The 22,086-nt window shown below is 39.7% G+C and overlaps 1 protein-coding gene across 3 annotated transcripts in view; it reads right to left on the minus strand.

Annotated features, from left to right (window-relative positions):
• Nucleotides 1–4,223: 4,223 nt before the first annotated feature.
• TPD52L1 (TPD52 like 1) overlaps nucleotides 4,224–22,086 on the minus strand; it is a 90,240-nt gene continuing 72,377 nt past the window's right edge. The window contains exons 4-7 of one of the 3 annotated variants that reach the window (XM_070376294.1): nucleotides 17,374–17,475; nucleotides 12,427–12,465; nucleotides 9,433–9,493; nucleotides 4,224–4,817 (exon numbers count right to left, since the gene is read on the minus strand). In XM_070376294.1, coding sequence (XP_070232395.1) covers nucleotides 4,689–4,817; nucleotides 9,433–9,493; nucleotides 12,427–12,465; nucleotides 17,374–17,475 — 331 coding nt within the window. In that variant the 3' untranslated portion in view covers nucleotides 4,224–4,688. The remainder of the gene's footprint in view (nucleotides 4,818–9,432; nucleotides 9,494–12,426; nucleotides 12,466–17,373; nucleotides 17,476–22,086) is intronic. The other 2 variants (XM_070376295.1, XM_070376297.1) reach the window with 2 other exon arrangements.

Raw genomic sequence — 22,086 nt, forward strand, 5'->3', positions numbered from 1 at the left:
ACAAGGTGGCAAAGTGTTAGTCGCTCAGTCATGTCCAACTCATTGCAGCCCTGGATTGTCACCTCCCAGGCCCCTCTGTCCATGGAATTCTCCAGGCAAGAATATTGGAGTGCGTTGCCATGCCTTTCTCCAGGTATCTTCCCTGACCCAGGGATCGAACCCAGGTCTCCCACATTGCATGCAGATTCTTTACCATCAGAGCCACCAGGGAAGCCCCAAAAGTGGCAAAATGAGGGTTAAAGTCACATAAGCAACATGAAGGAAATGGCAACCCACTCCAGTGTTCTTACCTGGAGAATCCCATGGACGGAGAAGCCGGGTAGGCTGCAGTCCATGGGGTCACACAGGGTCGGACACAACTGAAGCGACTTAGCAGCAGCAAGCAACATGAATTCAACATTAACCCTTCCCGGTTACATTCTTTTATTGCACCCATCCACACTCCAACCTGATAGAAAGTGAGAGGAGAGGGTTGGGGTTAATGTTCACGACCTTATGCACTAATATACAGTGAAGTTCAACAACTTTCAGGCTGACATAATTTTGGAACAATGTACAGAGGCACAACAGTCACTTAGATCCCCAGTATTCTCATCACGTTGACCACTGTGAGTGGCGTGGCTTATCAGGAGTGTTCACAGTAAAGCACACAGCTGTTCTGTTTTCCATGGTTCATGACCAGATCTATAAGAAATGTGTAATTTAGGGGAAATGCAGATTGTTTTGCTGACATGACTATCAATAGTCATAGTCGAGATAAAGGTGTAGTGTGAATTTATGAATATTCTCCATCAAACAACAATTTAATAAGTGATAAAAGGTTAAATTACAGAATGGCTTCAAAAGATATTTTGTAATCACAATTCACACTGGAATTTTTGATTATTGAGATGTAATTTTGGTATCATACATATTGTAATATCATTTCAAATACTTGGTGCTGATCTAGCCTGAAGCTGTTTTGATTTGTTAGCCAAATATGTCCATTGTGTGCAAATACTGTTCAGTACTGTAGAACACTTGAAAATACTGCAAGTGAGCTGAGCCCAGCTGAACAAAATAGGGCAACTCAGCAGCTGGTCAAATTGGGATACACTTGCCCATCAAAGTCAGGGACACAGGGAGCTCCAGAGTCATTAGGCAGTGAGAAAATGAGACCTACCAACCAACGACTGTTTTAATTATTCTACTTAAGTGATGTGATATTGAATGGTTTGCCTTGGAAACGAACAGAGATCATTCTGTCGTTTTCGAGATTGCATCAAAGTAGTACATTTCGGACTCTTTTGTTGACCATGATGGCTACTCCATTTCTTCTAAGGGATTCCTGCCCGCAGTAGTAGATATAATGGTCATCTGAGTTAAATTCACCCATTCCAGTCCATTTTAGTTCGCTGATTCCTAGAATGTTGACGTTTACTCTTGCCATCTCCTGTTTCGACCACTTCCAATTTGCCTTGTTTCATGGACCTGACATTCCAGGTTCCTATGTAATAGTGCCCTTTATAGCATCAGACCTTGCTTCTATCACCAGACACATCCACAACTAGGTATTGTTTTTGCTTTGGCTCCATCCCTTCATTCTTCTGGAGTTATTTCTCCACTGATCTCCAGTAGCATATTGGGCACCTACCGACCCGGGGAGTACCCCTTTCAGTATCCTATCATTTTGCCTTTTCATACTGTTCATGGGGTTCTCAAGGCAAGAATACTGAAGTGGTTTGCCATTCCCTTCTCCAATGGACCACATTCTGTCATACCTCTCCACCATGACCCATCCGTCTTTGGTGGCCCCACACAGCATGGCTTAGTGTCAGACTTTATTTTTGGGGGCTCCAAAATCACTGCAGATGGTGATTGCAGCCATGAAATTAAAAGGCGCTTACTCCTTGGAAGGAAAGTTATGACCAACCTAGATAGTACACTGAAAAGCAGAGATATTACTTTGCCAACAAAGGTCCATCTAGTCGAGACTATGGTTTTTCCAGTGGTCATGTATGGATGTGAGAGGTGGACTGTGAAGAAAGCTGAGCCCCGAAGAATTGATGCTTTTGAACTGTGGTGTTGGAGAAGACTCTTGAGAGTCGGGACTGCAAGGAGATCCAACCAGTCCATAATAAAGGAGATCAGTCCTGCATGTTCATTGGAAGGACTGATGCTGCACCTGAAACTCCAATACTTTGGCCACCTCATGCGAAGAGTTGACTCATTGGAAAAGACCCTGATGCTGGGAAAGATTGAGGGCAGGAGGACGAAGGGACGACAGAGGATGAAATGGCTGGATGGCATCACCGACTCGATGGACATGAGTTTGAGTGAACTCTGGGAGTTGGTGATGGACAGGGAGGCCTGGCGTGCTGTGATTCATGGGGTCGCAAAGAGTCAGACACGACTGAGCGACTGAACTGAACTGAAGTGATGTGGGTTATTCATCACACATCTCATGGCAGAATGAAAAAAGACACCATGGCCATCATACCATTCCTTGCTCAGAGGGAATAATTTTTAAAAACTTAACAAGTAATAGAGGTGATATGAATATAGTTTTTATAAAATATCAAAATAGAATTTTTGAAGAATGATTTAAAATGAACAGCTAAGATATAGTTTATTTTAGCTTTGAGCATTAACACTAATTTTCTTGATCATTTTTCTGCCCGGTTTTCATGCTGTGTTTTCAGATTGTAAGGCTGAGACTATTGTGTGTAGAAATGGGTTGGTGAATGAAGACATTTATTTATAGCAATGTAACTGCATTTTCTAATACAATGCAGTGTGCGGAATGTGGCCAAAAGAAGGTGGCAGTGAGTTTATAAGAGGTGACCGGGCCACTGTAGAGTGGACAGACAGCCCAAGGGCACGCCACAGCAGTGGGCAAGCAACACAAGTCACAAGCCAGCTAGACAGGGTTTGGCTTCAGCCAGCAGGCTGGAAGGCTAAGTTAGGGAGAATGCCAACACTTCGACTGGCAGAGGTCCTTTGTCCACATTCATCTACTCTGGTTCGAGTTTACATCCCCACACCTGTTGCTCCCGAGAGTCCAGGCCTTGGAGATTCTGTGTCCTTGAACCAGTTTGATTTTCAGTTAGGTATATGGATTGTCCTGCTCCATTAATGTGAATAGAATTTTTTAAAGTTAGCTTTATTTCAGTGTGTCACAAATACCCACTTCTATCTAATGAAGTTAAAAATGAACAATGAACATACTATGTTATGCATATTATATGGATTATATATTATTTATAAATAACATATGTTATATATATTATTACTATATTTAAATTTGGTTTTTTTTTTCGGTTGGTAAGTCTATTCTACATTCTAGAGTGTACATTTTTAAAATGTAGCTATATTACCTGCTACTGTCAGGTAATTAGAATAGAAAAAATGAGTCCAAAATGGCAGTGGCTAAAAGACAAAGAGAAAAGCCTGCAAAAACGGAACAGAAGAAAATCCGCAGACTGGAGTGAGAGCTTCAGGTGAAACAAACATGCCCCCTTCTTGCCTACCCCAATTGGCATAGGGCAGGCTCAAGGGGAGGAGGAGATGAATGAATAAAAAGGAGGACGCCAAGACAGATTGAGGCCTCTCCTTTTGGGTTGGCCCACCCTCCTGCCTCACGGGTGTACTCTTCTTTGCTTGCTCAATAAAACTGAGCTGTAAAGAGCTGCGACACTGGTCCACCATTTCAAATTTTTGCTGCAATGAGACAGAACTGAGGAAATTATACACCCCCACCCCCCAACACACACTACTAATAATAAATGCTACCTGCTACCTAACAACCAACATATGTTCCTATTGAGAAGAAAAGTTTGTGATGTGGAAGGTAAACATTACTGCAGAAATCTGATCATACTAAGATGATTTTTTTTTTAATGTGAGCAGTTTGCAAACTGGAAAGAGTGGCAGAACTTTGCTTCTACCATTTTCTAGCAAATCCTTTTGCATCTGTTTCTTGCCTACTTAACTAAGTAGTTACCTGAGTTAAATACTATTCTAGGTAGATTTGAGAGAATTTCAGAATTGGAGATTGTTTTAGCATCCTAAAGTAGCAGAGGTTATAATTACTTATGTATCCTCTTATATTCTCCAGATTAGCAGTAGAAGTTGATTTTAAAACAGCATCTGCAGAATTACACTACCACCTATCAAGGTCATCAACAGCCCTGAAATGTAAAGAAATTAAGGATTCAAAGTTATCATTAAAATCAATTATTTTAATTAATTCAAATAAGCATAAGGAATTAATTGAAGTAGGTGAGGGAGCTCACAAGCGATTTGAGGATATTTGCAGTGTCATCTCATTCCCTGCTGGAGCCAGTCAGAAAGAGAGCACTCCAGCAGACAGAACTGAAAGGGGGCACTTAGACTTCAAAGACATGCACTTCCTATAGGAGTCCAAGCAAAAATCAAAGCAAATAATTAACAGCTACAGGTTTGGAAAACATGTTGAATTACACAAAAACAAGGGTCATGACCAACTATGTACCTGCTGAAGTCGACATTTTAAAAGATGACAATCTAGGAACTCTAAAATGGTTGCCTCGTCCCGCAAAGACACGAATTCAAATGTAAATCATTTAATTAAACTTTGAGGAGAAGCCATTTGAAGAACAAGGTCAAGGCCTGTGTCTTCCCCAAGGACTGTGGTCTTCCTTCCGGAGGCACGCGGGCAGGGCGGGGCCTTAGCACTGCAGCTCCTCCCCCTCGGCCAGTCGTGGGCCCCCGGCCGAGCTCTGCGCGCTGGCGTGCGCCGTGGAGCTCAGCACCTCCTCAAAGCTGCCGCCGCCGTGGTTCGCACCACCTACTTTCGTCTGAAACAGGCAGAGAGGCACACGTGTAGTTAGTTCGTCATTTTCATAATTTTAAAAAATAAGATGGATTACTCTGAAGTTCAGAAATACTTGTTTTCTTGAGCGGGCATGCAAAGGGGATGCAAAGGATGTAGAGAAGTTGTTTCCTTTCACAGAGGGCTAGGGTGTCAATCATATTTGGGTTTGGGGGCGGGACTCGAAACTTTAATTTGTACAACACTCTCTTTGTCTCTCTAACTTTATCAGTATTCTCTTTGTCCCTTCTACATCTAAAATTCTCAGTCCCTTCAGGGGCATGTCCAGATCTGTGGATTTGCACCGTCTCTTCAGTCACCCAGAGAATCAATTTAATCTAAACAGAATTGAATGTTAGATAAATCCCCCCAATTTTACAAATGTAGGAACTCCTTCAAGCGACGCCAACTTTTCATTTTGAGACTTAACAAGACAATCTGAAGTTCTGGTAAATGTCTCTACTTTGAGAGCTGGAGATGAATCATGGTTTAAGCACTAGTCACCCCACATCTTTCCAGGCAGCGGTCTTAATAGGAGGATATACCTTAAAATGCAAAGTTATGATGCTTTCAGATACTCTTTTTGTATACTTGTTGTTGGCTAAGAATATAGTCAGGAAGAAATCAGTTTATAATTAAGGAATATGGTTAAGTACTTTGAAAAATTTCTTAGCAAACGGTCTTTCAAAAGAATATTTAATGGCCCCAAAGGCTTAATGCAAGTCTTGGCCCTCCTTTAACCAGTAACAATATGGAAAAACACTTTGAGTAAAAGAAAGGTACAGAATAGATAATGTGGCTATTTCCAAAATTCTATCTACACCTCACTGTCACTTATTATGATCACTTACAAGGACATAGACTACATTGGGGAATGTACCTGCTGATTGCCTGGCCTGCCCTTTAAAAACTTTAACCAGGTTTTGAAAGCAGTTCAGTTCTCGAAAATCACACACATACTTTTCTCCCACTGTCGCTAAAATCCCTCTGCCTCTTTAAAGTCAGTTACTAAGTTGAGTTTTTCCACTCTGCTTGGAATTGGAAAACTCATTCTGGAAAGTGACAGATTATAAATATTTTAGACTTGAGAACCACATAGTCTCTGTCACAAATACTCAAATCAGCCATGGTAGAAATCAGCCAAGATAATATATAAGTGAATAAGCATGGCTGAGTTCCATTAAAGCTGTATGTATGGACACTGAAATGTGAATTTCATGTAATTTAATTTTCAAATTACAAAATATTATTCTTCCTTTGAAGAATAATTACCATTAAGAAAAAAGTAAAAATCATTTCTTAGCATACAGATCACTCAAAAATAGGGGACCAGCTGGATTCAGTCCATCCATCTTAGTTTGCAGACCTCAGACACAGAGCATTGATTCCTCCTCTACTCTGTTATCTTAACACTGGGAAGAAGCAGGGGATTGGCTTTAACTACCTAATTTTTCACTATGCTTATTTTCTGAGAGAGATAAGTCTAATTCAATGTAATTGACTCTATTAATAGTTTTCATCTTCCTCTTTAGTCACATTCAGTCACACAGAGTATTGAGTCTGATCTCCTTCAAAATGGACTGGTTGGATCTCCTTGCAGTCCAAGGGACTCTCAAGAGTCTTCTCCAACACCACAGTTCAAAAGCATCAATTCTTCAGCTCTCAGCCTTCTTCACAGTCCAACTCCCATATGTCTTACCTTTTTTGAGGTTTTAATTTAGGCTATACAATGTGCTTATCAAAAAGTAGGTGCACTGAAAATATGTTCTGTTTGGTATGGAACAATACAATAGTTGGAAAGGATGTCATTGCTCATGATTCACTGGAACATGGTAGAACAATGTTCCAAATATGGTTTCATAGGAGCTGATTCTAGGTCTGCTTTCTGTTTGCTTGTTTTAGATGAAATAGAAATTGTGCTTATTGAGCATACAGGTGACACCAGCCAAGATTTCAAGTAGTACACTGATGTGTATTACAAGGATGTAGGTGGAAAGGACCACCTTTATATGATTTTGATGAATTGGCAAGTTTTTCTGGAAAATCAAACTAACTACACAATTGGGTATAAAATAAGAATGATCCATCAAATGATCCATTGGGTACAAATGCCAGATGGTGTGACAGATTGTGTGAGAAGATGGCAGGAACAGACCTCACTTCACAGCAGAACATTATTTCCAATAGAACTCAAATATGAACATGATCCCCTCTAAGTGGTGTTTGAAAAATCAGGCTTGAAGCAGTTATGTGTCAGTACAAATACAGCATATCGACCTACAGGTTATTTCACTCATCCTTACTGATTCATGAGTCATTCCTTCAGCAGGAAACAGCCTCAGGATTCATAATTGAAAGTTATAGAAGCTTTGGAGAAGATTCAGAACACCACAGTAAACTGCACAGAAAATAAACAATGTAGGAAGGGTTAAACATCTGCTGTTTAGTCTGGAGAACAAAAGGAATGAGGAATTTGTAATTGACGGTTTGACACAAAGAATGATTATCAGCCATTCTCCACTGTCTGTGTGGGCAGGAAAAAGGGAAACTAAGCATTGACCATGACCCAGGAGATGGATGGGATGTGAGTCTTGTAAAATCTATGGGCAGTCATGCAGATATAGGACCTGTTTTCAGGTGGTCTTGACACAGGCTAGTATCCAGTTGGCTGAGTTGGTTTTGTACATGTCTGAGGGCGGAGAAGGTGATGGCACCCCACTCCAGTGCTCTTGCCTGGAAAATCCCATGGACGGAGGAGCCTGGTAGGCTGCAGTCCGTGGGGTCGTGAAGAGCCGGACACGACTGAACGACTTCATTTTCACTTTTCACTTTCATGCACTGGAGAAGGAAATGGCAACCCACTCCGGGGTTCTTGCCTGGAGAATCCCAGGGACGGGGGAGCCTGGTGGGCTGCCGTCTGTGGGGTCACACAGAGTCGGACACGACTGAAGCGACTTAGCAGTAGAGGGAGGAGGCACACTCTATACCTTCCATTCAGATGAAGTGAGAAAAGTGAGAGGCTGACAGTGTGGATCAAACTCTTGAATCATATGTGTCCTGTAAGCTTACCAGATTTTCCTAAAAGCAAAAGTAAATAGGTTGTTCTTTCTTTTTCTTTTGCTTCTTCATATCTCCTTCTTCTAAAGGAAACCTAAAAATGTACAACTTTTCCTATGTCCGAATTTAGCTAACAACAGAATCCATCCTTCTTGGACTGTCTAAGGCTGAGAACCAAATGTTGAGAAATTAACCCCTAGGGTTTTTTGAATCTTCTCTTTTGAAACTAGGTATTTTAGCAAGAGAAATGTCTGTGACACTGCATGTCCCTCACTATCAAAAGTTTTCTCTACAAATAGGGGCAATATAATGGCTCCTCCTGGTTCCTAAACACTCAGTAAATGATAACGTTGACAAGCAGAGCAGTAGAACTATGCGACTAGAAACTGCTCGTAACTGAAGTCAATGAAAGCATGGTAAATGCTGAGTAATAATTTCATTCTTGGGCCTTAAACACCTAATCACAGGCCTGGAAAAGAGAAGACCATGTAAAAACCCTCCTCTAAAGGGAAGGACCCTCCAGCTCAAAACTGATAAGAGCATGTAGGACCTCCAGGAAGGAATTACTTACCATCTCATAGACTCTCACCTGGCAGCACGTGTGAGGGCTGCATGATTCAGAAGCAGCTGGGTAATCAGCACATGCCTATATCTGCTTTTGAGCTAGTTAAAGGTCACACATGTTCTTAATTTTCCCAGTAATAGGGAAATACAGAAATGGATTGTATACAAAATAGTAATATCAAGATGTAATTATGTTTAGGTAATACCTTTAAAAAAATCTTAGTAGTATCCATGATTTTTCCTGTTTTAAATGTTCTATACATTTAAGATTAGACTGCTTCTATTTTTGCTCTTTTATCTTCAGTATATTAATTTATCTATGCTCAAACATGAAATTCAATCAATTTTTTTTAGCACCTACTATACAACAGGCATCTTTTCAGTATATATCCAGGGAACAAATGCACCATTACAAAATAATACATTTTGTGACTCAGCTTAATTTTGCCTTCATGCTGTGCTGTGCTCAATATATGAATGCAGTAAACAAATCTAAATAGTTGAGGGGTGGTGGATGGCAGGATAACCCATGGAGCCAAGTTTATTTCTACTGATCCACGGTTTATTTCTACTGATACACCAAATCAGAGGAGCTCTAAGCTGTTACTGAAATTTCCCTTACACTCTAAATTCAGAGTTCATATATAGTTTGTCCTATCCACATTCATCTATCACGTATCTGCTTCTTGGGTAATAGCATTAAGAGTTCTAACCAGCAAAGAGATCAACCCAAGCCCAATTCCCTTGAATGCACAATTCATTCCTGAATGGTTTATATGAACAACTTTGTACATATACAGTAACAATATTCAATACTGGTTTTATTTACAGATTTATATCTGAAGAAAAGTGACTCAGTGCAAGGCTGCCTTCTTGGTAGCAGCCTTGGAACCAAATGCTGGTGGCCCCGCCTTTGGAACCAAGCGACTAAGCTTTCCTGATTCATGAACCCCATGACGCAAAATTTACTTCATCTGTACCTTAAGGCTTGTGACAGTTGTCTCAACCCTCTCCTCAAATGATTTGAAAGTAGGAGAATTCCTAAAATAACAAAAAAAGAGAGGTCAGCTCCAAAGACCTAGCTGTGTTAGCAACTGTGCTATCTGGTTTCAAACATCACCTCTGCACCAGAGCTAGTTGTTGGTTGGCCACCTACACCAACCATGTTTTAAAAGACATTTCACTTCTGCTAGGTTAGATCCAGAAACCATAACCTACCATGGGATTTTTCTAAGTAAAATTGTCAGATGCTCAGCTATAGAATAAATAATATAGCATTTGGCAAGGATACAACTGGCTTAATTCCATGTTGAACCATAAATCATTTCCAGTGAGTCAAAGAAGTGATAGCTTAATTTTTCATTTCCTAATTAATTATTTCTATCACAATACACCTTTTCCAAACCCAGTTATTTTATAACCACTGGAAAGTCTATCTGAAGAATGTCATGTTCAAGTTTTCCCACATGGAATTTTAAAAGTCATTTATTTTTAGTGACTGTGAGACAGGACAGAAATAGCTACGGGGAAAAAAGGTTCATATGTTTTCAAACGTTAAAGTTTTTAAGTTTTAAAACTAAGTATTTTGTCAGTGTCCAGGGAGCAGTGTTTCTGAAAGTCAATGCCTTCTTTATTTTAGGTTGAAATATACTTATTACTTGTCTAATGCTTAATCAAAATGGTGCTATTCACATGTGTTATATTTCCTTTCAAAGAAGATACTTATTTGTTCTATTAGAAACTTGCAGTCTACTGACATTTTATTTGTAACTCAGTCATTGTGTTAAATAATCTACATACCATGTTATACTTCTGAGATTTATATTTTTCATGTGGTGCTTTTTGGTTTCCTATACTGTATTTGTCTACATGAAATTATGAGTTAATGACATCATTACTCTTAAAAGTGATATCAACCAAGTCCAATGATATCAACTAAGTCCAAGTAAGGCAACTGGAACTGAATTAAAAATGAATCTTAAATCTAGTATTCATGTCAGCTTTCAGCAACAGTGACTCTCATCATTTTCAGGTCAAATAATTCAACTGAATGTTACTATATTTGATAAACCACTTTCTAGTCTCTTTTGAGTGCAGAAGAAATAAAATAAGAGAAATGACCTAAAGAAACTTTATAAGGGAGAATAGTTATAAAACGTGGGCTTCATTGTGTGGTGTGCGCTATAGCATGGCCCTAATACTATAAAGAGAAAGCTAACATACAGAATATGTTTTTGAATGAATTTGTCTTTGTTAGAGTTTGTCTGTCAAGGCTGATACTCTGGATGGTCAAAAATGCATTTGCATCCAGGTTGCATGAATTAACAATGTTGAGCCCTGAGGGACCAAGCACAGCATCACATCTTGTATATGACTCAAATAGGAGTCAAATTCCTATGAGCGATCCTCCACAGTACCTGTCTCATGATGAAATGCTAGTGAAATTGCATGAGAGTGATTCAGAAGTGTGTACTTACTAGCACCTTACTTCCAACACACATTTTATTTGGCCAAGCTGGTCACATGACTACCTGTTATCCATCAGTTGTATAAGACCACAGTGGGCAGACATTTAGTTCATCCTGATGGTTCATAGTGGATGTTAGTTGAGTAAAATCTCTCTTTTTTTTTTAAAGTTAATTTCAGGCAAGCTCATAAGGAACGCATTTGACCCATAAGTTATTTGATTATTTCTGGCTCCCAGAGAAAAGCCATACAAATTTTTTTCAAGCCTTCTTTGGGCACTCAGACAAAATTTAACAAGTAAGGAAGCTCAGGGCTGCAGGGTGCACTGGTCAATGTTCTTATGCTAGGGGAGCAAGTCATTCAAATATAAACTAAGCCACCTATGCTGTCTATTTTTCCCCACATTAGGGAAATCAAATGCTCTGGTCCAACTTGCAAAGTCACAACATAGGCCCAGTGTAGAAGAGACATCAGCAGGTATAATAAAACAGACATTCCTCTAATCTGATTACCCTAGAGTGCATGCTGGAGAACAGGGAGAAACTGCAAATAACCTTAGAAAGAATTTGGCTTCAAAGTGCTTGAACTATTTAGAGTAACTGAGCTCCCTCTAGAATGTATTCACACCACAATATGTAATATAAAGAAGGAAAGAAGAGACACAGTTCTGCATGATGTAAGAGAGAGCTCCAGGGGCCAGATGTCTTTCCACTGAGCCCCTCCCCAGGGCAGCCCACGGGTTCCTGGAAGCACCGTGGGAGGAGCCCAAAGTCTGGTTCTAGCCCTTTATTTTTAAGCATGATGAAACCGCTATCACCGAAATGATCTTCCCAAAGCTGCCAAGTTTACCCCTGCTCTGAACTGGGCTACAGCCTGCATCTTCTGACTCCCAGTCTAACATTTTGATTTTATCTGATCATATCACTATGTCACACCAACTGGAAGCCAGAGGAACACCTTTCTCCGGAGTTTTCAGCTGACCAATAAGCTTAATGGCATTTTGATTGTTCAACAGACTCTTCACCTTAATATATCCTTTAACAAATCCTAATGTTATCCTTTCTAGAACTGTAGCCCTCTTTGTCTCCTATTTTTTCATTTACTGCTGTGGCAATAAAGTGATTTCCCCCTTTTATAGGTGTGCTTGGAATGTTCCAGGCCCTGTACTGAGTGCTTTATGCAGACCATACATCTCACAACAGCCATTTGAAGTAGATAGATTCTCATTTCTCCTAGTATATGGGCAAGAGAATGGAGATTGAAGTAGATTCGGTAAGTTGTCTCAGGTCATACAAATCAGGAACTGCTGGATTTAAACTAGCGTGTCCAATCAGTAGCCTGAGCCCTTCACAACTACAATTCTTCTATAGCCTTTTTTTCCTGAGGGCCATCAGAAAAGAGAATATAGGTCATGGCACTTCCCCTCATATAAAAAAGGAAAAAATCCACAATAAAAGTAACACTTCATACACATTCTGCATTGAGATTATGTAAACTACACACATTACCTCATTGCAGGCATACTTATGGAATGGCGAATGGAGTAGCTTCAGGGCAAAAGCAGATTAAAGGGGAAACAAAAAAAAGAAAAAAGAAGATAGTACAATATAAGTATCTGAGAAACTCCTCATTCACAGTTTTAAAACAGCAATGTCAACTATCTGAAGTATTCCCTGCCCTCCCCACCAAGATGATATTTGTTATTGTTGGGTAGGATGGGCCACAATCATTTCCAAAGGAATTAAGGAAGAGCAGATGGTCCGTGGCTGCATATTATTTTATTGGGTTGGCCAAAATGTTCGTTTGGGTTTTCTGCAAGATCGTATGGAAAATCCCAAACAAATTTTTGGCCAACCCTATACTTTCTCGGTAAGCCAGGAAATCTGACCTGGTTCCCCCCAGGTCAGGCCAGCAGTCCATGTACATGATTCTGGGGACATGACTCCTGGTCCAGCTCCCTCCTCCTGTTTCAGGAAGACAGTCAGGGACAAGGGACAGTGCCCAGCAGGTAGAGCCAGGCAGCTAACAGCTCATCATTCCATTTGAAGCTCATCAGAGGACTACACAGAGTTAACATGAATCAATCAAGGAAACATGCCAAATAAACACATTTCACACAGTCCAACGTGGGAGCTAGGGTTTCCGCCTCCATCCTAGGACAACTGGTACGAGGATCAACTTTTCTGAGACTTCTAAGAGCATCAGCTGTCTTACCTTATTAATCCTACAGCAATTGATTCATTGTCCCTCTGACTGACTGTTATTTCTATGTGAGTTCTGCTTAGAAATCAGGGTGTGTGGAGGGAAGAAGCAAAATGGGGTTCATTTTCCTAGGCAAGCATCCCTTCATCCACTTTCCAGCACAGTTCCTGCCTGCTCCTCTCCCAAGAAGCTTAACAGGTAAGGGATCAAACTCACCCTCACCTTCCCTAACAATATCCACTGAGGTTAGGGTTAGTAACTTTACTAGAACTCAGAAAGAAAAGGACAAAGAAACGCAGCGGATATTTACAGACACTCCATTTAGAAATCATAGGCAAAATACTTCTTCATAAATTACATTTAAAAAAGAGAATTACCAAAAGAAATTCATCAACATTATCAAGTATTTATCTCTTAAATACAGGTAGTTTTCTTAGGAAAGATTTTTTTTTTTAATTTATGTAATAAGATTCCACCCCAAAGGAGGCTTAATTCAGAGACCTGGGACTGACAATTGCACACGTGTTAACATTTGGGCTTTTCCACTTCAACTTCAGAGGGTACAGAAAGCTGAAGGTGAACCATCTGCTTAAATTACAGTTATAAGAAGTTCAGAAAAACATGACAATCTAGAGGAAATTGTTCTGTTTCTCGACTTTACTTTCTGCCGGTTTCATATACATCTGCAGTGCACAATTTCCACTTTCCATTTCTTCTAAGGACCTCTGCCATGTACACAGGCATGATGCAGAAAGAGATCCCTGAGGATGACTCAGCAAGCGAAAGCGATGCATTAATAAATGATTCAGAAATGATATAAACAAGTGCTGAAATAGATGCAAACACATTAGGTGCCCTATACTCTGTAACTCCCTGGTAGTGAACACTTTCAGGAAAAGAGCTTTGGGGCCCAGGCATGCCCACCATGGTGCTCTGGGGAGGAAGGGAGCTTCGAGGAAGGGAGCCAGTTGGGGCAGCGCTTACCCGATGGAATGAGACCTACAGCCATAGCAGCACAGGAGAGAAAAGGAGGAGCAAGGTTAGCACATCAGGATGCAGAGGAAGGACCACACTGCCCGCTGTCCCTTTTCAAAAGCCCCAGGGAAAAGATAAGGGACCCCATTCCTTACTCTTTTTGAGTGCACTGACTTTAATGTCTTCACGATTGCTTTACCGTCTCTTATCACTGTTTTTCTCATGGCTATAGCTGGATTCTCTGTTAAAGTTACAAGCCTTGTCCAAAGATTTCCCCTCCACTAGATCACACGCTGTTTGAGCGAATTCACCCAGAAATGCCAAGAAGATGGCAACATTACTATTATAAAAATGATTCCAAGAGCTTGCACTTCTCCACAGAGTCCTTTCATAAATGTGACTTCGTGTTAACCTCAGAGAAAACCATCTGGTTAGGTAGCTATTAGCCATGTTATCTAGCAGACGGAGAAGGAGGCAGAATTCCGTGACTGGGCTGAGGGGCCTTCATTTAGGGGTCATCAGGATAAAAGGAGGACCTTAGCTCAGGAAATATTTATTTTTATAAAACGTCTAAATTAAATCTTAACATAGTGTTTTTCACTCAGTTATTAAAAGGTCCAAATTCTAAGTTTTGGAAACCTGTGAGTATTAACTTGTAATGATTTTAAACAAAAATTGAGAGGTCCTGTTTTTCTCCTAAGGTATCTAAATTTTTCTAGCAATTTTTAAACAAATTCAGAAATGTGTTCCCAGAATTCATAAAGGGATATTATGATGTAACCAACAAAATATAAAATAATATGATATTAATACTTTCAAACTGCAAAGGGGTTCAAAGTAAAATGCCTGTGATAAAATTTTTAAATTTCCCCACTATCATTTTATAAATTGACAAGTTAATTTGAACCCCAAATTGAAAACCCACTAATTGTTCTCATTTAAGAATCATTATTGTATTAAACTTAAGTAATTTTCAAATGTGATTTTTACATATATTACTTGTTCTAGTATAATCAAAAGTAATAATCCTTTGTAAAACTTGTTTTCACAGGGACTTATCCTCATTTATATATAGATGTTAGATATTTAGCTTGAGAAAAATATAGATTGGAAAATATAGGTCTACATATTATTACAGGATCATATTTGAATCTCTAGTAATAAAGACTACATTTCCCAATATTTTTAGACACAGTTTATAATGGAAGTGTTGTGTCCTCTGCACAGAGCAGTAATTAACGAAAAGTTTAGAACTCCTGGGAAACAGATTATCCATTATGCTAAAATAAAGCCACATTGAAACAGGAGGAAAGGCAGTCAACACACCTTGATATTATGCCCAGTTCATGCAGGAACATGAGTGTGTCAACATGTATATGTGTGAAACACAGTCTTTATTCTTTACAACTCATGAAATACAGCACACTCCTGTTCAGGGACTCTGCCTAATTTCTGTCCTGGAGGGCCACCTTGTAACTGAGATAGTTCCTTAGTAAAGTAAAAACTAGCATTTATTGAATGTTTAATACATGGCACGCTGTCTTCTGCTACTTGCATAATAACCTGAAGATGTTACTCTTATCTACATTTATAACTGAGAATACCCAGGTACAGGTAAGCTAAATTACACTTGGTTCCTCAACACCTAACTAGTTGAAGTCAGATCACCTGGGAGCTTATTTCAAACAGGTTCCTAGATGCCATCCAAGACCTTCTTAGGTGCAATCTCAAGAGAGAGAGGTGGAATCTAGGAATATGCATGTAACAAGCTTCAGAGCTGTCTGTAAAGTCTCCTCCAGTTGGAGAAACACTGTTCCTGTTGGCAGTATTATGCCACTATGATCATTGTTTCAACTAAGTACGTGGAAAACAAATTTTATAAACATGACAAAACATATTTTCTTGGATATAACTGGTGATAAAGTCTTTCCTGTTTTAAGGAATTATTTAATTAGTTTAGATAAATGCTTTCCTGCCATTGAAATGACTGCAAATTTTATTCTAATAAAACTAGGGTTAATTAATAATCCAAAATGCTTACCAGTTCATCACACACTGCCTCTGAAGAATTTTAATTGCTTTTTGTTATTGCTTTATTAGCAAAAATGAAGATAAAGCAATGTACTCAGATTCATGCATATGTACTTATTTAATTCTAGCCTCATGAATGCCAAGTTCTTAAGATGATGCATGAATGTTGGGCACAATCCAGTAATTTTTGAAGTCAAAAAATAACTTAAAGATACAAATATTTGCCTCTAGGCATCAAAGCTGCAGAGTAATACAGAAAGCAATAATTTAAGAATCCAGTAAAATAATATGCACATAGTTTTTAAAAAGAAGAAATATAAAATGTACTTGAGAAGTTTTTAAAAATTGAACTTGATTTTTAGAGACAAAAATGACATTGATTTATAAAGAAAAATCTCCTAAGCATATCAGCCAAATTCAAAATAAACTATGATAGGTATTTAAATAAGCAAAAAAATATGAGAGCAGCAACTGTATGTAAGATAACTTTCTAGAATATAATATAAAAAATAAAAATGGTCAATATTACATTGTTCTCAGTTTCAAATCTTGATATTCACCCTAATTTTATATAACAAATACTGAAAATCACCAAAATGTGCAAAGGAACTGGTTTAAACATTTTGGTAATTTTTAAATTTTTAAAATTTGGTAAATTTTACATTTAACAGCTGTGCACTGGAAGAGAATACATCCACTGAAAATGAAGATGTAATAAACACTTATTAAATATTCACAATATATTGCCAAAGTAAAGAAAGAATATTACCAGGTGCATATATCCATGGTACCTTTCTAGAATAAAAGAATAAATATCTATATATTTAGCATAGAAAAAAATATATATACTAGCTGTATGTGTACAAAAATGTAGCCAAGAATAGTTTATCAGAGCATATTCACTGAAAGCATATTTTAACTTAGTTTGAGTTACAGTGATTCAAATTCAGTATGTGTTGCATTCTTTTGGAATCTCTCCTTATTACTGGTGATTAAAGGTACCCTCTGTCTTCTATTTTTACTGAATAGTAGAAAGGGCATCTCTGGGATCAGATCCACTAAGCTGACCTTTAGGTAAAGGTCCCAATATAAAAATGTATCTCAGTCACCAATACGATCAGCCACATAAAATTTTAATCTAATTAAAGAAAAGAATGCCTTAGGAAAACTAGTCAATGGATAATGCCCCTCCTTGTCTCTGAAAGCCAAAGGCCAAGCCTCTTCCACCTGGCTCTTTCCCACAGTACCTCATGTCTCCAAACTTCTTGCTGATGGCCGTCCCAACGTTGCTGAAAGCTGCAGTTGCCTTCTGCCCGGCATGACTCAGGGTTTCATGTGTTTTCTTGTAGCTAGAAATAAAACAGAAAAATAAGAACAGCTCATTATCAAGACCACCCATAATACATCCACCGTCTTTCTCTCTCCTGTGTGCTTAGTCGCTCAGTCGTGGCTGACTCTTTGGGACCCCATGGGCTGTAGCCTGCCAGGCTCCTATGTCCATGGGGATTCTCCAGCAAGAATACTGGAGTGGGTTGCCATGCCCTCCTCCAGGGGATCTTCCCAACCTAGGGATCGAACCCAGGTCTCCCACATTGCAGGCAGATTCTTTACCATCTGAGCCACCAGGGAACTTTTGAAAGTTCCCTTTCCAAAACAGATTTAGGAAGATGATCCACAGAAGCAATTGCTTCTGTTCTTTGGGGAGGATGGATTGGTGGCTGCTCATCAGCAGGAAAGTCAGACCATGCAATCTGAATTCAGTAAAAATACACATTTGTAAGCCTAGATCTGAATGTGCAGATCTTTAATCACAAATAATGGAACTGCTTCAATAGTAGAAAATTATTCTTAAAGAGATGTATTAACTCTATGAAAGGACCATGAAAGCTCTAGCCATCAAAGCTAACACAGATTAGAGAATGCATGTTTCAAAGAGAAATGTAAGCTTTTCCTATTTATGTGGGTAAAAGGAACTATAAAAAGGCAAAATTGAACTAGTACTTATTTTGTAATATGGAGAGAGGTTGGAGTAAGAAGGGTGCATAATCTTAAGCTAATACAGTGACTTTTTTCAAGACAGTTTTAGGAATACAGTACTGCAATGATCTGTTCCTAAACCTATGTCCCCACAAGGCTGACTCCCCGAGGACAAGGAAGCCATTCATTTCTGTGTCCCTAGGATCTGGCAGCAGGAAAAAGGGGAAACTGAATAAATACTAGATGAAGGAATCAGTGATCGAAGGGGAAGCTCCTCTGTTGGTCTGAACTGGGAGTCAAGGCAGTAAGAACAGAGCGGTGTGATGGACTGTAGAGAGAAAATGGACAGACTTGACAAAAGGTTGCTAGTGACAAATGGAACAAGACAAAAAGATTGGCTTCAGGTTTTGAGCATGGTGGCAGGAAAGGCAGCGGTGTGTCCGCTGGCCTGGGAAATTTCTAAGCGTTAATAAACCAGAAAACAAAAGCACCTAACCTGAGGGAATATGTAAGTCAAGTCACTATACCGCACTGCTTAGACTTCTACAGAGCTGTTCCCAGGTAAGTTCCCCAATGCTCCCTGCTTAGCCTAGAACACTTTCATGCATATGGCGTCTCTGAGAAGACTATGTCCTATGAAATCCATTAAGTGGGAGCTTCCCTTATCCTTCCTCCCCTTCCACCTCCCACAAGTCATCCAGCCCTAAATATACTATCAGACTTTAAGCCAATGCTTTAAAACACCCTTGTTGGTTTCCTTGGGACTGAAATCACTTTAGTAATATGGTATTCTATTATTCTTTTTTGTTAGCAGGTAGAAAGAAGTCTATATTACCAGCACCATATGTTATTTATTTGTACAATGCCTGTGTTCTTAGGAAGTGTAAAAATCATGTATTATCTAGATGATAAAGTCAAACCAAACATTCATTACTAAACAGACATTTCCTAGGGAATAGGGAAAGACACATATTACACATCACAGCCTAAGTGAAGGGCCCCTCTGCAGTTATGCACTGCACAGAGCCTGTCCTTATGCTGCATCCTAATTGTGCTTGATCTTAAAACTGAATACACCCCCATCCAGATGCTAGGAGCCTGCATCTTGAAAAAGGGCCCTTCTGTCAGGCCACTGATAACCCCCAAGGAAGTCAGCATAGTTGCATTTTCCTCCCTTCACTGTGCCATGAAATTCTGTACATAGTTTGTGCTGTGCTCAGTCGCGCCCAACTCTCTGGCAACCCCAAGGACTGCAGCCTGCCAGGTTCCTCTGTCCATAGGTTTCTCCAGGCAAGAATACTGGAATGGATTGCCATTTCCTTCTCCAGGGGATCTTCCTGACCCAGGGATCAAACCCACGTCTCTTGTGTCTCCTGCACTGGCAGGTGGATTGGATTCTTTACCACTACGCCACCTGGGAAGCCTACATAGTTTATACTGCTGCTGCTGCTGCTGCTGCTAAGTCGCTTCAGTCGTATCTGACTCTGCGACCCCAGAGACGGCAGCCCACCAGGCTCCCCTGTCCCTGGGATTCTCCAGGCAAGAATACTGGAGTGGGTTGCCATTTCCTTCTCCAACGCATGAAAGTAAAAAGTGAAATTGAAGTCGCTCAGTCGTGTCCGACTCCTAGCGACCCCATGGACTGCAGCCTACCAGGCTCCTCCGTCCATGGGATTTGCCAGGCAAGAGTACTGGAGTGGGGTGCCATTGCCTTCTCCAACAGTTTATACTACTAACACTTAAAACTGTTTTTCAACTCTACTGCATAAAAATATGTTCAATAATATTCAAATGATGAAAAACAACTTAAATGCTAACCTTCTGATTGACCTGACAACCTTCTAATTTAAAAGGAAGCAGTATTTAACATTTTAGATTACTAGCATCTCTTATTTTAAGCTAAATGTGAATTACACCATTGCTGAGTTTCATAATTGACAGAGCAGGAGACTAATACCTCTTCCTTAAATAAAAGTCAAAATGTTAAGATATCCTCAGGTTGCTGTCAGTTATGCACTGGGGGGCAGAAAACTCGAGAGTATTTGCTCTAAGACGTCGGTGTTGCGTGCCTCTCCTCAGGGTTCCCATAATCCCCTCCGCATAGCTCTCTCCAAACATTGTTCCTTTGTGCTGCAATTAGGGTTTTTGAATCCCTCTCTGTGACTTATCTGAACTTCCTGAGGATGGGGACCACATCTTGTTCATCATCTCTGTATCCCCAGCGGCTGAAATCAACCAGAGCAAGAGCCCCCTGAGGCCAAAGGGAGGAAACAGAGTCCAGCTGGATTCCCTGACTTCAGGCACAAGGTGCAAAGTCAGGACTTTGCAGCGTGAACTTTCCCCTTCAGAGAAGAGCCGTGGTGACCTTAAAATGAGTGAGGGAAATTTGTCCTTGCGTGCTCTGAAGCAACTCCAGCAAACACCCGCTTTGGGGGAATATGGGCTGCCTTGGTAGTTCAGAAGGTAAAGAATCTGCCTGCAATGCAGGAGACACAAGAGATGCAGGTTACGCCGTCCCTGGGTCGGGAAGATCCTCTGGAGAAGGAAATGGCAATCCACACTAGTATTCTTGCCTAGAAAACGCCATAGACAAAGACGCCTGGCAGGCTACAGTCCATGGGGGTCACAAAGAGTAGGACAAGTCTAAGCAACTAAGCATGCATGCACATGTATATATTGAGGAGAACGTTAAGTTCTACTCTCTTAGCAAATTTCATTTATACAATAGTGTTTTCAACTATGGTCATTATATTATACATTAGCTCCTCAAACCTTATTCAACTTATAAGTGATAGTTTGTACTCTTAGAAACCTCTCCCTATTTCACCCATACCCACCACCTCCAGAAACCACTCTTGCATTCTCTGTTTCCAAGAGTCTGACTTTTTTTTTAGATTCCACATATAAGTGATACTATGCAGATTCTATCCTTCTCTGACTCCACTTAGCATAGTGCCCTCAAGGTCCACCCATATTATTGCAAACAACAGGATTTCCTTTTCTCATGGTTGAATAATACTCCATTGTATCTGTGTGTGTATCTTTACATTTTAAGGACTGGGTAACCTTTAACCATTAGAACAGGTGAGCTCTTTGGCCAGCGTACTGACAGAGGGCTCTTCCTCTCTTCATGTCCTAGTGATTTGAAAATCAGTGTTAATAATCAAAAGGAGAAAGCATGTCATCCTCTAAAGTGTTCTGACCTAAAGCATTTTTCTACATGCAGGTAGAAAAAAAATTGTAATTCAACAGTCTTTTTACAAGAAGATAAAATATCTTTATAGCCCAAATCTATTTCCTATTATGGAATTTAAAAGAGAGCATTACTTTAACAATTGCATATGCAGCACTTCACCAAAGACACAAAAACTTTTTAGACTTCTTCTCTTCCAAAGGTTCCCCAAACACAACACCAAATCACAGATTTACCACTTGAATCTCGAAAAGGAGAACCTATGTTCTACCTTGTATGATGAGGCCAGTAAGAATGAACAACCATGAGAGAGATGGGCTTTTAAAATTAGGTCTTTAATCTTCACTGGCACTTCTGAACCTAATGGTGCCACAACAATTCCTCATAAATAAGATATAATAATCTTTACTGACCACAATAGGCTGGAAGTCTTAGAAGCACAAAATCAAAGAGTAAATAAATCGTATACCAAGCTTCAATTTTCAAGCACTATGCATTTTTTTTAAAAGCTGAATGTTAGAGTTTTACTCCTCTGTATATAGGGTGAATTTATTAAGCTTCCAAAAAGATGGAATAGTTGAAATTCCATTCCATGACCTTCTCCCCTTTGTAGACTACCATTTGGTCTAATACAACTCAGAGGGGTTTATTGTTGGGGCAATTTCACGGGTTAGCAAAGGCCAAACACTCACTAAAATGAAGCACATGGGTTTGAATAGCCCACCATGACATCAGGTTTTCAAATTACTTTTCCTTCTATCTCCAGAAGAGATTCAATTTCTCCTCCAAT

The sequence above is a fragment of the Bos mutus genome, chromosome 9 (assembly GCF_027580195.1).
Source record: "Bos mutus isolate GX-2022 chromosome 9, NWIPB_WYAK_1.1, whole genome shotgun sequence".
NCBI classification, from domain to species: domain Eukaryota; kingdom Metazoa; phylum Chordata; class Mammalia; order Artiodactyla; family Bovidae; genus Bos; species Bos mutus.